At 49.5% G+C, this 20,194-nt stretch overlaps 9 protein-coding genes across 9 annotated transcripts; 4 read left to right on the top strand and 5 right to left on the bottom strand.

Moving 5' to 3' along the window:
- Positions 1-157: 157 nt before the first annotated feature.
- Positions 158-2,601, bottom strand: BDW70DRAFT_143914 (GIY-YIG nuclease family protein). The gene has a single exon (XM_073738176.1). The coding sequence runs from the start codon at positions 2,319-2,321 to the stop codon at positions 477-479; it is 1,845 nt and encodes a 614-aa protein (XP_073591912.1). The 5' UTR covers positions 2,322-2,601; the 3' UTR covers positions 158-476.
- Positions 2,602-3,194: 593 nt separating this feature from the next.
- On the top strand, positions 3,195-3,915 carry BDW70DRAFT_143913 (uncharacterized protein). Its single transcript, XM_073738175.1, has one exon. The coding sequence runs from the start codon at positions 3,397-3,399 to the stop codon at positions 3,739-3,741; it is 345 nt and encodes a 114-aa protein (XP_073591911.1). The 5' UTR covers positions 3,195-3,396; the 3' UTR covers positions 3,742-3,915.
- A 3,369-nt stretch (positions 3,916-7,284) lies between these two features.
- On the top strand, positions 7,285-8,937 carry BDW70DRAFT_118615 (Gfo/Idh/MocA family protein). Its single transcript, XM_073734711.1, has 3 exons — positions 7,285-7,493; positions 7,553-7,686; positions 7,740-8,937. Exons 1-3 carry the CDS (start codon positions 7,378-7,380, stop codon positions 8,738-8,740), a joined length of 1,251 nt encoding a protein of 416 aa, XP_073591910.1. The 5' UTR covers positions 7,285-7,377; the 3' UTR covers positions 8,741-8,937.
- Positions 8,938-10,279: 1,342 nt separating this feature from the next.
- BDW70DRAFT_171713 (putative cellulase) lies at positions 10,280-11,422 on the top strand (the record flags this gene model as incomplete). The annotated part of the gene is made up of 1 exon (XM_073743292.1): positions 10,280-11,422. One exon carries the CDS (start codon positions 10,280-10,282, stop codon positions 11,420-11,422), a length of 1,143 nt encoding a protein of 380 aa, XP_073591909.1.
- Positions 11,423-12,968: 1,546 nt separating this feature from the next.
- Positions 12,969-13,600, top strand: BDW70DRAFT_143909 (uncharacterized protein). The gene has a single exon (XM_073738174.1). It carries the CDS (start codon positions 13,082-13,084, stop codon positions 13,424-13,426), a length of 345 nt encoding a protein of 114 aa, XP_073591908.1. The 5' UTR covers positions 12,969-13,081; the 3' UTR covers positions 13,427-13,600.
- Positions 13,601-14,043: 443 nt separating this feature from the next.
- On the bottom strand, positions 14,044-15,277 carry BDW70DRAFT_163850 (MBL fold metallo-hydrolase; the record flags this gene model as incomplete). The annotated part of the gene is made up of 5 exons (XM_073741372.1): positions 14,044-14,463; positions 14,516-14,786; positions 14,840-14,970; positions 15,025-15,055; positions 15,108-15,277. The coding sequence occupies 5 exons, from the start codon at positions 15,275-15,277 to the stop codon at positions 14,044-14,046; spliced, it is 1,023 nt and encodes a 340-aa protein (XP_073591907.1).
- Positions 15,278-15,483: 206 nt separating this feature from the next.
- BDW70DRAFT_163849 (uncharacterized protein) lies at positions 15,484-15,885 on the bottom strand (the record flags this gene model as incomplete). Its single annotated transcript, XM_073741371.1, has 2 exons — positions 15,484-15,811; positions 15,863-15,885. The coding sequence occupies 2 exons, from the start codon at positions 15,883-15,885 to the stop codon at positions 15,484-15,486; spliced, it is 351 nt and encodes a 116-aa protein (XP_073591906.1).
- Positions 15,886-16,369: 484 nt separating this feature from the next.
- On the bottom strand, positions 16,370-17,664 carry BDW70DRAFT_118584 (NO-inducible flavohemoprotein; the record flags this gene model as incomplete). Its single annotated transcript, XM_073734710.1, has 1 exon — positions 16,370-17,664. The coding sequence occupies one exon, from the start codon at positions 17,662-17,664 to the stop codon at positions 16,384-16,386; it is 1,281 nt and encodes a 426-aa protein (XP_073591905.1). The 3' UTR covers positions 16,370-16,383.
- A 687-nt stretch (positions 17,665-18,351) lies between these two features.
- BDW70DRAFT_171711 (proline racemase family protein) lies at positions 18,352-19,497 on the bottom strand (the record flags this gene model as incomplete). Its single annotated transcript, XM_073743291.1, has 1 exon — positions 18,352-19,497. One exon carries the CDS (start codon positions 19,495-19,497, stop codon positions 18,460-18,462), a length of 1,038 nt encoding a protein of 345 aa, XP_073591904.1. The 3' UTR covers positions 18,352-18,459.
- Positions 19,498-20,194: the final 697 nt, after the last annotated feature.

The following is a 20,194-nucleotide window of genomic DNA, read 5'->3' as shown; positions in this document are numbered from 1 at the left end:
TTCCATGTGGCCTGTAGATCTGCTGAATCTGCAGAATACGTTCTGCTAGCCTGCGCAATAAATTCTGTAGATGCTTCCTAACCACCTTTGTACAGGTTCTTCTCGTGAAGTCGCGGTAGAGGCTGCCACAGCTCAGCATCAAAGGTTTCTCGGCCTTGCCTAAGAAAAAAACCCTGAGATCTCCGTAGCTGCTCTGGGTGGCACAGCTCGGTCTCAAATTAGTCCAGCTTGAACAACGCCCAATCGTTACTGGATTCGCATGTTGGCCACATAACGGTTCAGCGTCTAAGTTACGGCAGGACAAGAGCCTACAGGCTGAGCAGAACCAAAGAGGGCGCTTGGCACGTAAACATACACTCAGTTATAACGTTAGCGGACATTCACCCATGACCTAATGGGATAAAATAAGAAAAAAGAACAGAAAAGAAAAGCAACAATAGGCTAAAAATAAAAGCAAACCAGGCTGAACGGAAATACTAGAACAATCCACTTAAAATGCCGCGCGCAGCGGCAATCCCTAAATCCAGCAATCCGGGCGCCTGTTGCTCCGTAGAGAGTGTAGGCTTTCCTTTCGCTTCACCCAACCGCCCTATACTGTTGTTGGCCTTGCCGTCGGGGAAATTATGCGATTGATAATCAACAACCGGCATCTGCGCCGGTGGGATGTTGATAGGCACATCTTCGACAGCTGTCTTGATTTTCTGCGCTTCTGCCGCAGCGTCTATTCCACTCTTCTTGTCGTCCCCGTCCGAAAGCTCGCAGTCATGACCGTGCACATCCGGGCCTCCTCCATCCACAGGGCCTTTCGGGGCCTCAATACCGGTCGTAACATCCCTGTCGGGGATTTTAATCCAATCCCTATGTTGTCCGCCACACAATTCGCATTCTGGATTGGGAGGCAGCACTTTGAACTTCGTGAGAAGCTTTTTCTTGACGTCCATACAATTGGGAATGTTGTAAAACCGCGTTGCGCTGTCACAACATTCTTTCTCTGGCGAAAATCTTCTGTTGCCATTTCTGTAGCATACTCTGTAGAGACCCTCTGCGGATTCGAAACTCAGGAAGTATATAGTGCCGAAAACTTGTGGGCGCTCAGCTTTGCTATCTTCAGCTTTGCTATCTTGAGCTTCAGCCACCACTTCCTTCATAAATCTCCACCTCTCTTCCTTAATGTCGGCATCGGAAATGCCATGAATATAACCCTTCTTCTCAAGGCTAGACTGGGTACCTCGGTCTGCGTCATTCTTGCTGCACCCTTCAGTCAAGGGGGCATGGAAAGCTGGGTCTTCGGCGCAAAGTGATCGTCGTCCCTTGTCAGACGGGCGTTGCCGGCGATTAGTGAACAAAGGCCGGGCAATGGGCTTTGCAGTGGCGTATTCCCAGTCGGCCTCCTCCTCAGAAGTCCATAATGCATCTCTTTGCTTCGGCGTGTACCCATCCATCGCTAGTCCACGGCCAGCTGGTGTTGGGGTGGGCGGCGTGGGCGGCGTGGGCGGATCCTGAATTCCTCCTGATCCAGGAGTTGACCCTGGAGAGTCGGAGAGGTCTGGAACCGAGTCCAAGAAGTATTCGTCTTTGGGTCTGGTCTCGCAGCCGTATTGGGGATCGGGTTTGGTCTCATAAGTTCGTTCCTGCACGTATTGCCCAGAAGTGGGAGCCATACGACTTTGATGAATTTCCGTCCATCTCTTGATTCTCCCCACAGCCCACTTTCTCCATCTGTCTGCGCATGGCGAGAAATTGGGCAGCGGTATATTCTGCCCTTCTTCGATATAAGTGCCATATTTATAGAAGTAGTTGGCGTACTCAGACCAAGCATTAAGACTGTCGATAATATCCTCCAGCGGAGCTTCTATCCATTCTATGTGTTGCCTCCCGCCCTTTTCGCACCTGTTGCACCAATGCTTGCGACGAGACAAGAGAAATTCCGCAAGCACCACTTGTTCAAAAAGGTAGGCATTAGGGCATTCAAAAGCCAAACGAAAGCTTTGTTCTGGGTAACATTTCATCTGATCCTTGATTCGCTTGTCGTTCGACTGCGTGTGTCCAACTTTGTAGTGGCCTTCTGCCCCTGGGGTGCTGAAGACGTACAGACAGTTCGCTTTACTGTTAGAGTTCCTGATCCCTTTAGCAGTAAGCTTTGCCCTTACTTCGACGTCGACCATCTCCAACTTCTCATCGGTGCTCATGTTCCCGGGGTTTTTGTATTTAAAGAATATCAACTGGGAATGCTCAAGATGCTTCGATGGCGGGGTTCGAGGTCCAGTGGAGTGGACGCGAGACTGGATCCCGTCCTCTGGCTGCTGGTCCGGAGCAGCCATAGTGTGGTTCTCACGATGGGTCGCGCAAATAGAGCTCCTAAATAGGTTTCTAGTGTTGGCTGTGCTGCTCTTCACAGATCGATTATTAGCGCTTCTGTGCAGTTCCTCGTGTAGCTCTTGGCCACTTCGTCCAATTCTCTAGCGGATATCCTAGTAAAAGCACCCTGGTCTGGGCAGAAGAAAGCCGGCCACTTACCTTCTGCCTTTGACGGACTTTTTGATTCTCAAGGGTGAAGTTGAGTAATGGCCAGTGCTGAAATTTTACTTACCTGGGACGGGGATTCGCAACTACGACCAACAAAACAGAAAAGACCGCAGTTATGTATCCAATCCAGGAACCTCACTAGTCTTGCTAGAGCGGTATTCCCGGGTGCTCAGATAATGCTCCTGCGCCGCAGTCAGCAAAACCGCTCATTGGCACTCCCCTGAAGTTGCGCTCAGAGGATCAGAACCCCTGCAACGCCTGGCGGTGTAGACCAACCATTGCTTGCACTGGCACCGAAATTGGGTACTTGGTTCCGAATTTCTTGAATTGCTTTTTTTGACTGTCAAACTGATACACTGAATTGGCAAGGGCCTTTCGGAAGACATGCTTGTCCTGGATTCCTGCTGTCTTTTTTTTTTTTTTTTGTTTTTCGTGGTCCTGTACAGGGCTGTTGCCAGCTTCAAATACAATGTTTCTTGTACTCGCTCTTGATGTCTGATGCCACCTACAGTGCTTGCCTAAAAGGACTTCGAATGTGGACTCTGAATGGTTATTGAGCTTCTAATAAGAGAGTGCCTCCGTAATGAACGTGAAGGTTCTTAACTAATGGACTACCACGCGATGGTGCTTAAGCTCTACGAAGAAAAGTACTTAGGTGATAAACTCATGAATACATTGCGCTAAATACTTTAAGCACCCCGCATATCTCATCGACCAGCCTTCATGCGAAACTCGCCAGAAGGCGGACTGGATGGTGCTTCCCCGTGAGCAGCTTGCATCACCCGCAATTCGGAGTTGTATTGATTGGAGGACCATAACCCCTGTCGCAAACAGTCTCAGGAGCTCGATGAAGTCATGTAATATGGTAGTATGTGGGGGCTGGGGCTGAGCGAGCTGTTGATGTGCTGCTCACGAGGTCAATCACACGGTCTAGATCCCTGGCACGCCATCATTCCGTGCGTCCGGCCCTGGCTCCGTGCTATTTTCCGTGTTCATGGTATCTGTGCTGAAAGTGTGGGATATATCGTCTCCTTGATCAATATCAAAACTTTATGGCATGGCTTGTTGCGAATAAAAAAAGGATGGAGATGTCGAGTGTGCGTCATTCCAATTCGAATTCGGAGACCTGAAAGGGGAAAGCAGATAGTAGGCACTTTGAGTGTGATGCCTGGATGGAAATTAAAGATAGCCGCTGCTCGCGCGCCGCGTCCGTGACCACTGTGACGTTGCATCAATGAGCATACTTGCAAAAGGTGCATGGGCGAACCGTCCCCGGGTCTCCCAGCCCCCAGCAACTCCAAATCTGTGCGATAAAAATAGGTCTTCAGATTAAGCCTCGCGCCATCCAGTCTGGTGATCTAAGCCGCTCAAGCACAACTGAATTCTAGTAATCACAGAACTGTATTACTTCCTTAATGTTCTATATGTACATGAAATTCAGTTCCTTCTATGTTCGTTGCAGTCCATATATCCATATGGGGGTCCACAAATATCCCGAATATGGGTGAGAGGAACACAGTCATGACGTGTGAAGAAACCTGAGTTGGCGGAATTGAGCCGTTTACCACACGAAGGCCGTTAACATCATACACCTTAGCTTGCTGATTGACCACCCCGGATTTAGCCCATCTATACGTATCTATCAATGTGCTTTGCTGACCGATATTCTAATCAGGAGAGTCATACGGACTGTGGTTACAGGACGATGACCTCAAGGCCTGTTGCTGCGTCTCGCCTTGGGCGGTTAATCCAAGTAATCCGACCTCAGCATATTGAGAAGAAGCCCAACAAATCGTCTAATGGACAATTAAATACAGATTTTTCTCAATTCAGTCCCAGTTTGCCTCTCCAGTGCTGGCACAGCTTAGACTCGTTCATGAGAAACTTTTGAGGCATCTATGGTGAATATTGTACCACCAATGCAGGTCAACGGAATTCTTAGAGCCCTTGTCAACAGTGGTCACCACACAGTTACCTTGTAGATTGTGCTCTCTTCATTTCCGGATTTCGTTTAAAGTTTGTGGGGAGGAAAAATTAAAAGAAAAGTTTCATATCAGGAGAGGCAGGTATCAACCACGACACCACCAACTTGAAAGCTACCACGCCAATAAGGGACTCTGGCACACTTGACCGGGAGTTCTGGAAGGGCGACTCAGCATAGTCTTCAAGGGCGCAGCTCAACGGTGCAAGCCGAGAGCCATCACATAGCTGGGACAAATGCGAGCTTGTGGCGTCAGGACTGTTGCTGCCGGCACTGGTCTGTTTCTGTTAGCGGCGATTACCAGAAACTCGCATTCTAGACAAAAGGTTTCGGGTTTGATTCAGCGGTGATATGCCTTGAGGTGCCTCAAGGAAAGCGAGGCTGGTGTCCAATTTGTCGGCCGACGGGTTAAACATAATTGGACTCCCATCCATGTCCTTGTCACATCCCCTTGATTCGTGCGAACTCCGCTTCGAGAGACACGACCACATAGCGGTGTCTTAACCATCAACGCTGGGAAGGCAGATTGCCGATCGATTGTACTGCCCACGATCAAGTTTGGGCGCGGATATTTTGCCGCTCTGGCGTCAGCGATAGTGTTAGTATTCGTACCTGCCACGCCGGTATAAGCGGCAACCGGGATGTTGAGATGGGATGTGCCTGCGGGAGTGTAGTGAGGCTGATAGAGATATGTGCGTCCGTGGCACCGCCATATTGCGGCTCGTGCAATGCTTGACTCCAAGTCCCTGAGAGTGTATCTACCGAACGATACATACTCGGACAGCCTCCAGATAGGCTGGAGCCTTACAGGCACTTATTGCCTTGGCGGAGGTGCCGACTACATGGCGCTATTATTGTTACCGTTATGGGTGCATCGCAACTTCTGCCCAAGGTATTGAACAAACCATTGTCGCCGAAGAAGATTTGCAATCGATGCCAGCGGTGTGCCTAATTTACCCACCATGCAAGAAGAGAGAGAGTGGGATAGCGGCCACGGCAGAAGTACTGAGTTCTGTACCCCGAATAGTCTCCACGGATGATCGTGGATCTGCTTAAAAGTACGATCTTACGCAGCTGACAGTATCCTCTGGTATACCCGGGAATGTTAGTAGTTTCTTTACGGGAAGATTTAGTTCTTCAATGACTTGTTGATAAGATAGCCAGTACATATGATTAACGGCGAGACAAAGGTAATAATATTATCCAAATCCTTCTTTTAAGAGCATTAGACACTGGCCAGGCAGTCAGTGGTAGCTTGCTTGTTTGGCAAGTATACTGTACCTGACAATACGTAAATCCAAGCTAAGAAGAGATCTGTTAATAGGTAATCCAGGATCTTGTATAGTTAACATGTAAATCTGATTATCTCAACTTAGCCATCTAGAACTTTGCCTCCTTTTTAGAAATCTTAACTACCCCCAAAGGCTCCTCTGGAGGGGTGCTAGGCCTGGGAATAGCTATATAGCGATACCTACCACCATGAATCTTAGGAATATAGCTATACTCGAGGTTATACTAACTTCAAAGCTTGGCTAAATCAGGAGAGTGCTGCTTTGGAAGCCTCAATGTTTCAGAGTCATATCCTTGCATGGCCCACTGAACTAACAATCCTACCGGGTATACCAGAGTGCACGCCAGAAGTCGTTGTTGGGTCTGGGCTTGGAGCCGCTGTGCGTCCCACCAGCTATTCCAAATCGGCTGTTGCTATAATCTGTATTTAGCGCAGCCAATCCGCAACAAGAGGGGAAGGTGGTAGTAGTGGAGCGAGCTCACAATGTCTCATCTTCAAACTTTGCCGTTCCCGCATTTACTCGCTCATACTATATACAAACCCTCCATCCCCTTGTCGCAGTTGGACATTGACAGAACTCAATCGAGGTCCCTCATCGAGACCATATCGTCGAGCGAGGTTTTCTAGCTCCATAACATTCTCTCAGGGAATTCGAATGGGCGGACCAAACCCTGGTAGGTTAGACCAGAGGATATGCCGCTAAGAAACCTAGGCTGAGAGACAGCCTATGGGACTGCAAAGACGTTGCCCGAACAAGACTTGCCAGCCAGTCGTAGCAGTCACTCCCTGACCTTTCTTCGAATAACCCATCAGCCAGACGCCTTTTCCTAACCTTCGCCCGCCCCTTATTCCTTGTCCACGTTGGCTTCTCTATTGGCCTCGATATTACCCCTCAGGTGTAGACCGATTTTTTGCGACACTAAGGACGCAAAAAGAGGCACAAGAAAGAGTAGGTGGGTCCCTACGCCGTATCGTGCAGCTCAGATCATACCGTAGCTTATGTGGATGCTATAAGTGGGCATGCTCTTAGCGCCGTCCTCTTGAGTGCTCGCCGTGGGCCTAGCCACTGAGGTGAGCCAGTCAGATAGCTCGCGACTACGCTTGTGCTAGGGCATGACTCCAACAACGCCTCCTCTCCAACCGAGATCAGATACAGAGGACGGATTCGAAGATCCTATGATCTTCCAGCCCGCGCATATCCCAGGCCTAATCACAGCGCCTCCGTAAAATCGTAGCCTGGGATAGGGTCGGTGGTAATTGACTCAGCAAATGTCCGGCAGCAATTCACAGGTACTTTGGCTAACTTAATTGGTAGGACTGCAGTTTCGTTGGTTTTTGTCTCCGCAGTCGCAAGGCTTGTGTGTTTTAGCTCCCCAGGCCGCTGCCAGTTAATAGACACGGGGCGCTTTGCCTTCGCTTTCTCCTCACAACTTTCCCCTACAGCTTCTCCCATCCTTTCCCGCGGCTGTCTCTTCCTCTTCACATCGGTCGTCGCCGCTATTTACCGCCTGTGAAGAGCAAGGTAGGTAGACGACATGGTTCACTGTTTGAGGAGATTCGCTCATACCATGGTAGCATCATGGCGGCCCTGGCATCTATGGTCGGTCGAATCTACCAGGCGTTCAGTCCACCTCAACCACCTGCTAAGCGCGAAGACGCTCTCAAATTTGGGATTCTAGGAGCGGCCAATATTGTGTACGTACGAGGATTCCCATGTGTGAAGTCGGACCTAACGTGAATGACTTGCCGCTCAGACCACTGGCTCTGATCACTCCGGCCAAATCTCACCCTGAAGTCATCGTCCAGGCAGTGTCGGCGCGTGACCGGAAGAAGGCTGAGGAATTCGCAAAGGCCCATTCCATTCCGGAAGTCAGAGATACATATGAGGGTAAGTTTCCCCCAAATACTGACTCCAAATGGCCTGCTCGCTGACAGGGCAAGACATTCTCAACGATCCCAACATCGACTGTGTTTTCGTCCCGCTGCCCAACGGCCTGCATTTTGAATGGGCTGTCCGGGCCATTCGGGCCGGCAAGCATGTGCTGGTTGAGAAGCCATCAGTGTCCAACTCGACCGAGGCCGAGATCCTCTTCAACCTCCCAGAGTTGTCGCTGCCAAATGGTCCTGTCATCCTCGAGGCTTTCCACAGCCGCTTCTTTCCGGCCTGGTCCTACTTCCGCTCGTTGATCGATCCGGCCAATATTGAGCATGTCAACGCAGTCTCGATGATCCCGTGGTGGGGGACTAGTAAGGATGACATCCACTTCAATTACAACCTCTCGGGTGGAAGCATGATGGCGATGGGCACTTACAACATGGCCGCGTTGCGGATGGCCTTTGACGCCGAGCCTGAAGAGTGCCTCAGTTGTGAGGTGCATGCATACACGGACGGGGTCCACGATAAGTGTGATTATGACTTTCATGCGACATTCCGATTTCCCAGCGGTGCTATTGGAGAGGCTTCAAGTACATTAAAGGGGCCCACGTACTGGACCCCTTCGCATGTCACCGTGACCCAAAAAGAAGTCATTGTCGCAGAACAGACTCTCCCTCAATCCCAAGTCAAAGTTCAACAGCGCCAGCTTACCCTCCACGGCTTTGTGCATGGGATCTTCTGGCATCGTATCGACATCAAGGATGTCTACCAGATCCGGGACCGAGATACAAGCAAGGTTATCCGTAAGTGGGAGAAATCAACCTACCGTAAGGCCTACACCTTCAAAGAGGCCGGAGGAAAGTTCGCGGATCTTCCCGGTGAGCCTTTCTGGATGTCTTATCGACACCAGTTGGAGCAATTCGTCAATCGAGTCAAGGGTCGGGAGACGCAACATTGGATTAGTGGTGCAGACTCCATCGCCCAAATGAAGATGCTAGATATGGCTTATGAAAAGAGTGGGCTCGGCCGTCGGCCCACAAGTTCATTCCAGGTCAACAAGTCTTAAGAGCTCCAAACTGTATGCCAGGTCTGTTGTTCATACATTCTTCCGATCTCTAGTGTCTAACTTCTGTTTCCCTCCCCACCCATGCCGCCTTATTTCGCCTGATACTTAATACATATATCTGTTCATTCTCGCAAGATGCCTCTATTCAACCACCAAAGGCCAGAGTTGTCAGGTCAAATTGATCTAGTTCTCGCGTACCTATCTATGTTGTTCATCATATCTTACAGACGCAAACGACGTTTGTGTATTGGAAACTCGGTATCAAGGGAAAAGTCTGAAGAGGTCTCATGTCACATACGAACTTAACGGTCTCCGGCTTTAGTCGAAGCTAACATTGGACAAGTGGTATATAATTCAATAGTTTTGAAAATTTAGATGCTAATAAATGGTACCTTTAGCGCGATGCGATTGTATCATGGTGTGTAAGTGGAGACAATTCGAGGTCAGACGAGGGAGTCCCACAAGAACGAGTCTCCATCCAACTACCGAATACTGTCTCTATGCGAAAAACTTGAAGCCCCCAGGCATTTTCTCTGAAATTGCCTGGTGGTACCATACCGCTAACTGACCGTTTCGAAGAGAGCCTTGGTCTGTTCTCCATACCTGAAACGATTCCAGACCCGTCCGCATAATTTAAGTATATAGAGCCCAGCGTTGTGTAAGACTTGCACGTGTAAATTTACGATACTGCGCAATCCATTGAGAGCTCTATCTTCACCGGATGCGTTGTCAAAAGCGACGTTCACGTGCTCAATCACCCCCTCCGTCTCACTGGCGGCTCGAACAAGAGAGGTTGTCGTTCATGATGGGTTGCGGCTGGACCAATTACTGGATTAGCAGTCCCTAAATCCCAGCTAGTGAGTTATATCCATCTTCCCACATCTAGAAAAGCTGGCTGTACATCGTCACATTTGCATTCTTATATGAGTACGCCAGCTCTCTGGACCTAGAACAATCTCAAAATACCACACCAAAATCATAAAGATGCTGTAGACAAACAAAAGCCTACCACAGCATTACTTGAACGCGGTATTGAGGAGAAGTGGAAGGTCTTGGATGCATTTATCAGGATGGAAGTATCCCTTCAAATTGGGATTTGCTAAAGGACGGACCGAAAAAGGTAAAAAGGAATGCGATACTAGGTTCGGCATGTGGAGGGAATATGAGTTAACAGAATCTCGGTGTATTGATTTCCGAGACACACGCAGTGTTCCTGGCAATGAATAATCTTGTTCGGGAAGTGGTCTTTTTTCTTTAAAACCCTTCACGTGGATGGCTTCCAGGGGTGTCAGGCATGAAGCCGGCATTTGCACAACCCCGGCCAGCTCCCTCAGTGCGACGCATCAACCCCGCGTTAATCCCTCATCTCCACATATGCGAATTAGTTTCAGGGTCTGATTATTCTTGGCGAAGCCTGTTGAGAATGGAATGCGGCAGGTGGTTGTTTAGAAGACCCAATATAAATACCAAACGTCTGCCCACTGCAGGAGCAATTGCAACACACAACAGTGACAATCCAACTTATCTTTGTCTTTTAAAATGAACTTTGCACTCAGTTTGCTCTTCCTTGGGGGCTCCATGGCCCAGTACCTCAATTGGTCCAATTACAAGGCCAATGGCGTGAACCTGGGAGGCTGGCTTTGCCAGGAATCCACCATTGACACAACATGGTGGGCAGAAAACTCCAAGGGCGCGGAGGATGAATGGGGTCTCTGTGCCAACCAAGGCAGTCAGTGTGGCCCTATTCTGGAGCGCCGGTATGCCACTTATATTACTCCCGGAGACATTGACACGCTGGCTGGTGCGGGCATCAATACCCTACGTATCCCAACCACCTACGCTGCCTGGGTCAAGGTTCCGGGATCGCAACTCTACAGTGGCAACCAGGTCAGCTTTCTTAAGACCATCGCCACATACGCTATTACCAAGTATAAGATGCACATTATCATTGACGTGCATTCACTCCCTGGTGGCGTCAATGGCATGCCTTTCGGCGAAGCCTCTGGCCACTTTGGCTGGTTCAATAACCAAACCGCCCTCGATTACTCCTTGGAAGCCATCGACGCCGTGCTTGACTATGTGCAAAACCAGTCCGGCAGCCCGTCCTCCTATACCATCGCCCCTATTAACGAACCGGTTGATGACATTACCCAGTTCGGCTTCCCGCTCGCCCTCACTGATAGCGGCGCTGACTGGGTCTTAAAATATATACTTGCCGTTAATACCAAGGTCAGAACCATCAATCCGAGGATCCCTATTATGTTTCAAGGCTCCTTCCGCGGCGAATCCTTCTGGTCGTCCAGGTTACCCTCCGATGCTAATATTGTAATGGACGTCCATAACTACTACTTCGCCGGTCGGAGCGCCTCCGGGGCTAATATTACCGATTACATTTGCCAGGATGCTGCGGCTGCATCAGGAGACGGGAAATACCCTGTGTTTATAGGCGAGTGGTCAATCCAGGCGGAGACTGAAAATACCTTTGCGGGTCGACAGAAAGCTTTGAACGCAGGCTTGTATGCGTTTTCGCAATATGCCCGCGGAAGCGCTTACTGGACAGCCAAGTTCTCGGGCAACGCGACAGTGGATGGCGAGGGGACACAGGCAGACTATTGGAATTATCTCTACTTTGTGGACAATGACCTAATTAGCCCAGCTCAGGGGGCTGGGGTGTGTTCCTAGACCATAAGAACCACAATTAAGGTGGGATGGGGTTGTTTCTTGCTTTCAGTACGCGCTTCAGGCACGGGTAGATCAGTTAAGTTCAAAATCCTGTCCCGATCCATGGTATAACAAGTCTACTAGAGAGAATACTGTGATAAGAATGGTGACCTATTATCGGTTCCTCCACAAGGCACCCTTAAAACTTAGTTAATCAGAGGCCATCTACAAACACCACTTGCTTAACATGGCCCCTTTTTCTATTTGCACAGGATACACTTGAGAGACCCTTCACCATGCCGAAGTCCACAGTGCCTCGTGCATATCTGCACTGACATCAGGATTCAGCTACAGATTGCCAATCGACCATGGAACATCCAGAATCTAGACAGAATATTCAATATTCGCTCCCATCTTGGATCGCTGTATTCAACATTATTTCACGCAAGTGGCACACTGCACGAGAACCTGATTCAGACATTGGCTTGACGAGAGCTAAGTTAGATGGAAAAGTCGATTCCAACATGGCACGGCGTCTTTGAAAGATGCTCAGCAGATCCGCAAGAATTTGAAACTATTGTTACCATTAATACGAATGGGCTACATTCGAATAACCTGTTGAATGAAGGGGCTGGAGAAAGTTCGCGGATGTTGCTGGTGAGCTTTTCTGGATGTTTTATCGACAACAATTGGAGCAATTGTCAATCAAGTTAGGGGTCAGGAGTCACAAAATTGGATTAGTGGTGCCGACTTCATCGCCCAAATGAAGATGCTAGATATGGCCTATGAAGAGAGTGGACTTGGTTATCAGCCCACGGGTTTGTTCCTGGTCAACAAGTCTTGAGAGCTCCAAACCTTTTGCTTGGTTTATTGCTGATATATATTGTCTCTATTTTTGTTATCTATCTTTGGTTTTCCTCCTACTTATGCTGCTTGATTTTGCTTGATACTTAATTGATATCTCTATTTATTGTTATGAATTGCCTTGATTTAAACCACCATAAGGCCAGATATGTTAGATCAAGTTATTCCAGTTCCCACATACCTATCTACATTGATTATCACCCACAGGCGAAAACGGCGCTTGTGCATCGGAGACTCAGGATCAAGGGGAAAAATGAAGAGGTCACCTGTCGCATACAAACTCGCCTGTCTGCGGCTTTAGTGGAAGCTACCAAGGGGGGAATTAGGTATACTTTCGACGGTCATGCATAGTAGATTTAACGCGATGCCACTGCATCGTGGTGTCTAAATGAGGCTATTCGAGGTCAGACGAGGAACTGCAATGAGAACGAGTTTCCATCCAACGACCGAATCATCGCCAACGCCCAACATACTTGCTTCTATGCGAAAGGCTTGAAGCCCTCAGGCACCCCTCCCTGAAATAGCCCGATAGGGTCATAACACCGACTAACCATTTGGGGATGCGGGCACAGGTAAGATGTGCATCAGGCCAATCGTTGTCCGCCAGATGCGAGCCTGAGCGCACAGCCCCATCCTGGTCAGCTATATAGGCACCTCCTTTGCCCCAAGAGCTACGAGCCCTTTTGCGGTGAGATTTTACATACCTATACCTGCTGCTACGGGTCCCGGAAACGACCATTCAAGCCTAGGACAAGCAACTGCCAGTATAGCGCGTTAGAGGGTTCTAATTCGAACTTCTGGATCCTATTACACACTATGGACCCAGCGTCAGCAATCAGCCTTGCGACAGCTATCCTGCAATTTGTCGAATTCGGCGCTAACGTATGCGGAAGAATTCACGAGGTCGCAAGCTCTGCGATTGGCCTAACTAAAGAAAATGCGCACTCGCACTTGACGGTCGAGGAGTTGAGAAATGTAACTGGTGGACTAATTACTAACATTAATGGCAATACCAAGCATGAAGCTGAGCTTGTTAAACTCGCTGGCCAGTGCAGGGACTTGTCGGCGGAGCTGACGGAATTGGACGAGGCGTTTTTCCTTGTCGACAATTTACAGCCTAATCTCGAGGCGTTGTGCATATACGGGTTGAAAAGGGCCTGAAGCCCCAGGTAAAAAATTTAATAGGCAATCCCTTCAGCGTCCAACTCCAGAAGCTAGTGGATGGGAAGGATGTCAAGTGGCCACGGCTGGCCTATATTGAGGGCATTGAGAACGTGAGGACTGTTGCAGATCCACTCCGTCAGGAGGATGAATTGTAGGAGAGGTACACTGATGTTGAATGGACCAATTATGAGTAAGGTTATAATTATAGACCTTTACCTTCGATCTCCCCATACCGTAGATTCAACCGTGGAGCATTTAATTTCGTCCGAGACTTCAAATAGCGAATCCCACAAGCAACATCGATGGTTATGGAACACAAGAAGTAAACGAAGGCAAAGAGTAATAGCAATCCTAAGTAAGCTACTCCTGGTCCCTTTTGAATAGATTATACCCCCCTTAAATATCTAGCGTTACCATTATATCACCAGCGGCAGTGCCTCGCTAGCGATGATCGTGGTGCAGATTGCCGTCCCTTTATCAAACCACTTTGTACCGGCCGATGAATCGCGGCCGTCTCGACGGTGCGCCTTCAATTTTTTTTTCTTTCAATAGGTAAAAGACTATCTATACAACTGGGATATATATGGTGATTGTAACTTTGACCAAGGGTTGAGCTAACGCCTTACAGAAAAGCGGTACTCCTCCCCCCGATCCAGATACACGACACCGCCGCCCAAGCCTGCGTTTGCAACAGCCGCCTTAAAGTCCTCCAGCGACTCCGACATGACATCATAGTCATCGAAGTGAACTGGAATAGTGATGTCCGGCTTGACCAACTGCATCAGCTCTATCCCTTGTTTTGCGTTCATCGTGACCATCAAGGTGAATGGTGCTAGCGATGGTGACGGAACCATGGTAGCACCTAGATGGATTATCATCAGGTCAATATTATGCTCTCCGTATAGCCTCGGGATCTCCTTGAGCTCATCGAACATCAAGGTATCGCCCGAGATATAGACCCTGTAGCCCACTGTGAATCCGTCCGCGCTACGCCGGTAGCCAAGCTCTAGAATCCAGCCATTTGTTGGAGGAATCTGGCTTTGTAAGCATTATTCAGACAAGAGAAATGGGTAGAGAAGTGTATACCGCCCCGACGATATCGTTCAAACTCTCCATTGTCTTGCCCAAAGGAGCGTGCTTCCCGGGCATACCCGTTACCCGCAGGCTTGGCATATCTTGATTTTTTGCCTCTACCTTGGTCGCAATGTTGATCATCATTTGGTGGAAGGGGTCCAGGTCATAGACATTCGTAAATGAGTCTGGGCCTTTAGAGGTCAATACAGACTTCGCGTGGTTCGTCGTCACGATGGGTAGGTTACGCCGTAGGGATGCTTCAACTTTGCGGTCAAAGTGGTCTCTAGCTTTGTGGTTAGTTAGCTGCTATCTAAATCAAAGGAGATGAGCACGCACTCATGATAATGTGACAGCAGGACTAGATCAATGCGCGGCAGCTCCTGCAGCTCAACAGCCGGGTTGTGTCTCCGGGTTGAAGTCAACCCTGGTCCAAGGTGAAGGTGGTCGCCAGCGTGGAGGAAGTTGGGCTACGGTATTGCATTTTGTCAGGCTTTTTAGATAATGGAAATGGTGTAACCCACATCTGTCAGAATACGCACGCCTTGCCATTCTCTGTACTCGATTAGTATAGCCTACTATATGACATACCAAATGAGGTCCTTACAGAATGGTCGTGGCATTCCCATTAAAATAGATCGACGCATTCTCGCTCCCTGGTTTGCTGGGGTGCACCATGCTGTTCTTCACTGGCGGCAGGGTTTGCGGGACCCGGCCAGTGTCGGTATCGCGCGTGGGGGGTTGGAGATGGTTTGGCTCAATTACGATATGCTGCATGATAGAGGAGAACTGATTGTGTGGATAGGCAGGTACATGGAGCATTTGGCAGATGTTATGTTGGTGATAATCATGCGTGGTCATGACGTCAAGTGCCTAACACACTATGTCTTTTCAACTGGGCGCAGTATGGCGCCAGCAATGATTCCGACGTCGACAATTTGAATGGAGGAGGCAATAGTCAAAACTAGGTTATTTAAGAGGCGTTATATATTCAGCGCGCGAAATCCGTCTAGGCCGAACAAGAACGAGGGTAATCTGATAAAGGATTCGATGGCAATCTCCTGCGCAGCGGCAAACACAGCCTTTCCAAACAGCTTCTCCCACTTCATACACAAATCGACGATCAACATAGCCCCTCCAGCAACAGGAACCAAGACAAGGGTAGTCTTAATTGCCTCGGTGACCGCATGAAGTGCCCTCTCCCGCAGCTCCCAATTCAATGTCTGAAACAGGGTGCTCTCAGTACCGGCCTTCCCACCCTCGATGACCTCTTGGGAGACGCCACCACCAGCTGAGGCTGCGGAAAGGGTTCTGTATCACCTCAGACTGCTAGATTCGCCCAGCAACGGCGAGTGCAATTACCTTGCCACCGATCTGGGAGACATTCTGCATTCTAAGTCCGGCGCCGGTCTCTTCCGACTTCAGGGCGTGTATCCTGTCACCATCGACAACCCAGCACCCACCACGGTGATCACCGTCGAGCCGTAAATGGTGCCCGTTGACGACGTGGAGTCGAGGAACACCATCAACCGCCCGCCGCGATCAGAAACAACCCGGCGATGATGAGCAATACCTTGTAGACCTTGATGAAGTGGAGGAATGTGTTAGAGACAAGGCTCACGGTGACGTTAATGACAACAAACGCGAGAAGACGCACGGCTGCCATAACGGTGCCGTCCAGGAGAACGCGCCGAATACCACAAATGTGGCAATGGTTCATCCGTCCTCTTAGGGCCAGCTCTCATCTCGGTTCAAGCCATCTTGTTCTCTATTCGCAACTGGAGGATAGCGTTGATCTGGCTCGCTTTGTCACTAAGCTAGTAACTAGTCACTGTTGTATCTCTCGGTCTTTGTAGCTAAGAACATTACGTAAATGCTGCTGGCTATGGAGTTGGTGACCCAAAGACTTCCATATGGATGCGGTCAGGGCGGACCCCCAATGCATCCAGCGCCTCACTCTGCGCCTTCATGAACGGCGATGGGCCGCAGATGTAGTAGTCTGCGTCCGGCAAGAGCACCTGGTCTTTGATCTTAGATACATTGACGCGTCCGACATAGTCATAGTCCACACCTTGCTTGTCGCCTTCCTCCACCTGCTCATAGAAGATGGCCCTCCTCACCTGTGGATTGTCAGCCATGATGTTGGCCAGTGTCTCCTTCATCGCGTGGACGCGACCGTTGCGCACCGCGTGCACAAATACGGCCGGTCGCGATTTGGAATTGGTGGTGACGGTCTTTAGCATGGACATCATCGGTGTTAAGCCAACACCACCACTCATCAGCACAACCGGAGTGGTGGCATTGGCATCAAGCACAAAATCACCAAAGGGCATACTGATCTCGACCTCAGAGCCCTTGGGAAGCGATTCATGAAGAACATTGGAAATACGGCCGGCTGGCCGAGCACCGGACGCAAACTCCTTCTTAACGGAGATCTGGAAGTACCTTTGATTTGGAATATCAGACAGACTGTACTGTCGCGGCTGGTAGACGCCGAGTTCTGGAACAAAGCAGCGCACGCTCACAAACTGGCCAGGTTTATACGTTGGAAGACGAGCATTATCTTGGGGAACAAGCTGAAAGGAGATGATCTCTTCGCTCTCGTGCACCTTGTCGGCGATGACGAACTTGCGCCACCCCTTCCACCCTCCGGGGGTCTGAGTTGCCTGCTTGTAGAGGTCGTCTTCAAAGGAAATGAAAATGTCTGCGAGCTGCTGGTATGCTGCAGTCCAGGCGTCCGCGACCGGCGGAGTCACAGAATCGCCCAGGACTTTCTTGATGGCCCGCAGCAGATGCTCGCCGACAATCGGATAGTGCTCCGAGCGGACACCCAGACTGGCATGTTTATGGCCAATACGCGAGACTGCAGTAGCAAGAGCCTCGGGTTGGTCAATGTTGCTAGCATAGGCCCAGATAGCGTGGGCAAGAGCGGCAGGCTGCACGCCGGTCGTTTGGTGCGAGGAGTTAAAGATATTATTCAGCTCAGGGTGCTTCTCCAGCATCTCTTTGTAGAAGAGAGTCGTTATCGTGACACCGTGCTGTTCGAGCGCGGGGATTGTTGCCTTGACAATCTGCTTTTGCTGGGGCGTGAGAGCACTGGTCGCATACAATGCGCGTTGACGCAACAGACGCGGTGCACTACGTCGCAACACATTCTGCAGCATTTTGAACTGTCTAATTATGAAGGAAAAGTGCAAAAGGTCGTGTTGTCTCAGACACAAAGAGCAGCGGGCGAGGCGTCTTATGATGTCATAGTGTGTCTTGCGTACCGCGGCAGAGCTGTAACTGATCCCGCCAGTCACCTGGCCAGGCAAGCGATCTACAGATATTATAGTTTTCTACTAGTAATGAAGGCTTCCAAAATCTGCTAAGTATTATAATCTATTTGCTTTTCTTGTATGAGCCGGCGCCGGTGATATAGTCTAACATATCTATTCCTCCTACTATAGGTAGTTCAGATCATATTATAGGATAGGTACTCTAGTAATACCTTTACTTCTTTCAGGATAACCCTCATCAGCATTAAGCGTTGCAAATGGATGTGGCCGGGCCCCAATATTGCATAGAGGACTTTGATCCTAGGCAAAATAAGTAGAGTGGTTCTCGTGCCAACCCTGTCTCCTCCCACTCATGCTCAGCAGTCGCATGCGTCCTGTGTAGCCACAAGCCGACGATTAAATCAGCATAGCTGGGCTGCCCTACCCTTAGGTCTCTACAGGCTCGTTACGCAGGCTGATTCCTAAAATGCTCCGATTGTTAATGTGACCAATCATCTTCCGGATGCACAATCTGGTACAGATGACGGTAATATCCATCGGTTCAGAGAGCATCCATTTGACACCGTTCCTCCTGGAGGACGTTGCTGAGTTCTCAACGTAAAAAGTTATATTCTCTCTAGTAACCACCACATGGCTGCTTTACATCAGCAGGAAAAAAATGTCTCATTGATAGCTTCCTGATCAGTTGTGTTCCACATGCCATTGATCGCCGACTCTGAAGCCCACCGGCCAAGGATCAGCAGGGTCTAACACCATTTGTTTGAATGAATATATGAAGGCACTCCCTTTGACCGTTGGCAGAACCGCGTCATAGTTTCCCAGTTTCTGTGTTCCGCGTATATGACACTCAAACGTGCTCCCAATAATACTGCGGTGTGTGAATCTTTCACCAACCGCGAGCTGACCGCGGGCGTGGAGCACAGCCATCCTTGCGCAACTCCCCGTGCCACAGGGGCATCGGTCGAATCGCCCGGGAGATACCACGACTGAGTTGACGGCCTCCATCTTATCGCGGTCAAGCGGTTCTGTGAATTCAAGGATACTGACTCCTTTGATATTAGGGTTCTCCGGGTGAACAGGGACGAACGAAGCTCGTTGAAGGGCATGCTTGATCCGCTCTCCGTATTCAATCAATTTTGGGCCGTTTTGGTTATTTATACGGATTCCAAGCGAGGTCGCGTCGACCACTGCGTAGATCATGCCTCCCCATGCAATATCGACAGAGACGGTTCCTAGTCCAGCGACTTCGATCTGGTAATCCAGAGCGAAGACAAACGACGGCACATTTTCGAATGTGACGGCTTTGCACCGGCCGCCCTCACAGTCTGCAGTGACAGAGACCAGTCCTGCCGGTGTGTCCAAGACCATTTTGGTAATCGGTTCGGTCATCCTGACCATGCCTGTCTCAAGGAGAACCGTTGTCGTAGCGATGGTGTTCCCGCCTGACATTGGCGGGTACTCGTCGCTCTCCATGATCAAGAATCCGGCGTCGGCTCTGGGGTCGCAGGCGGGCAAGACAAGATTCAGACACATCGCAACACGTCCACGCGGTTCTTGCAGAAGAAGCTGACGGATCTGATCTTCTTTGTCTCGAAAATGGACAAGCTTCTCGTACATCGAGCTGCATCCTGAAGGATCCATAACCCCCCCTACGATCACATCGCAAACCTCGCCAGCGCAGTGACAGCCGACGACGTTGATGGACCTTGCGAATTTCATTTTTCTGGCAGTCGTAATAGAGGGATGAAGGAAGAAATTGAGACTCAGGGACAAATATCTTGGACGCGAAAGTCGATTTTGTCAGCCGAAAAGAGAATCGTTATTAATCAATCCGCAGCGCTTGCGGAGCATAAAGAACCCCGCTCCTTGAATAGGCCAAAATAAAGCATACATGGCCAGAAATGCCGAATCATGAATTTAGCGGCTCCAGTGGGCGACTGTACTCTTATGCACCGGCAGGGTAGCCGATCAGAGCATGAGGGGTGTGTCGGGAGTAACGCCGGTTGATTAGGGCCTAATCCTGTGACCTTAGGCAAGGACTTCGTAGGAAAGGATGGCAGCTTACCATACAGCATACCGACGGTGAATCCTATATTCAAAATTGTCGTGATTGTCATTGATCATAACCGGGAAATATCCATCTTGCATTTCCCACAACTTTTTGGATTCCGGATAAGCAATCCGACATGACAACTCCCCAAGACTAGTCAACTCTATGGGGTCAAACTCTATGGGAGTACTGACTTTGACCAAGGTCTATCGAAGTTCTGCTGCTGTTGAAAATGCTGTATGTTGTTTTTATTCTTTTTTTTTTTTACTCTTGATGCAGCATCTGAAACTGTGACTGTCGTATCATCATAGTTGAGGAATAATACTCTTTGTTCATAAGGTGCTTTAAAGTGGGGGGGCTGGGACT

Source organism: Aspergillus foveolatus (assembly GCF_047715535.1).
Source record: "Aspergillus foveolatus strain CBS 279.81 unplaced genomic scaffold BDW70scaffold_82, whole genome shotgun sequence".
NCBI classification, from domain to species: Eukaryota; Fungi; Ascomycota; class Eurotiomycetes; order Eurotiales; family Aspergillaceae; genus Aspergillus; species Aspergillus foveolatus.
Note: the sequence above shows the minus strand (reverse complement) of the source record. Positions and strands in the feature narration are given on the sequence as shown.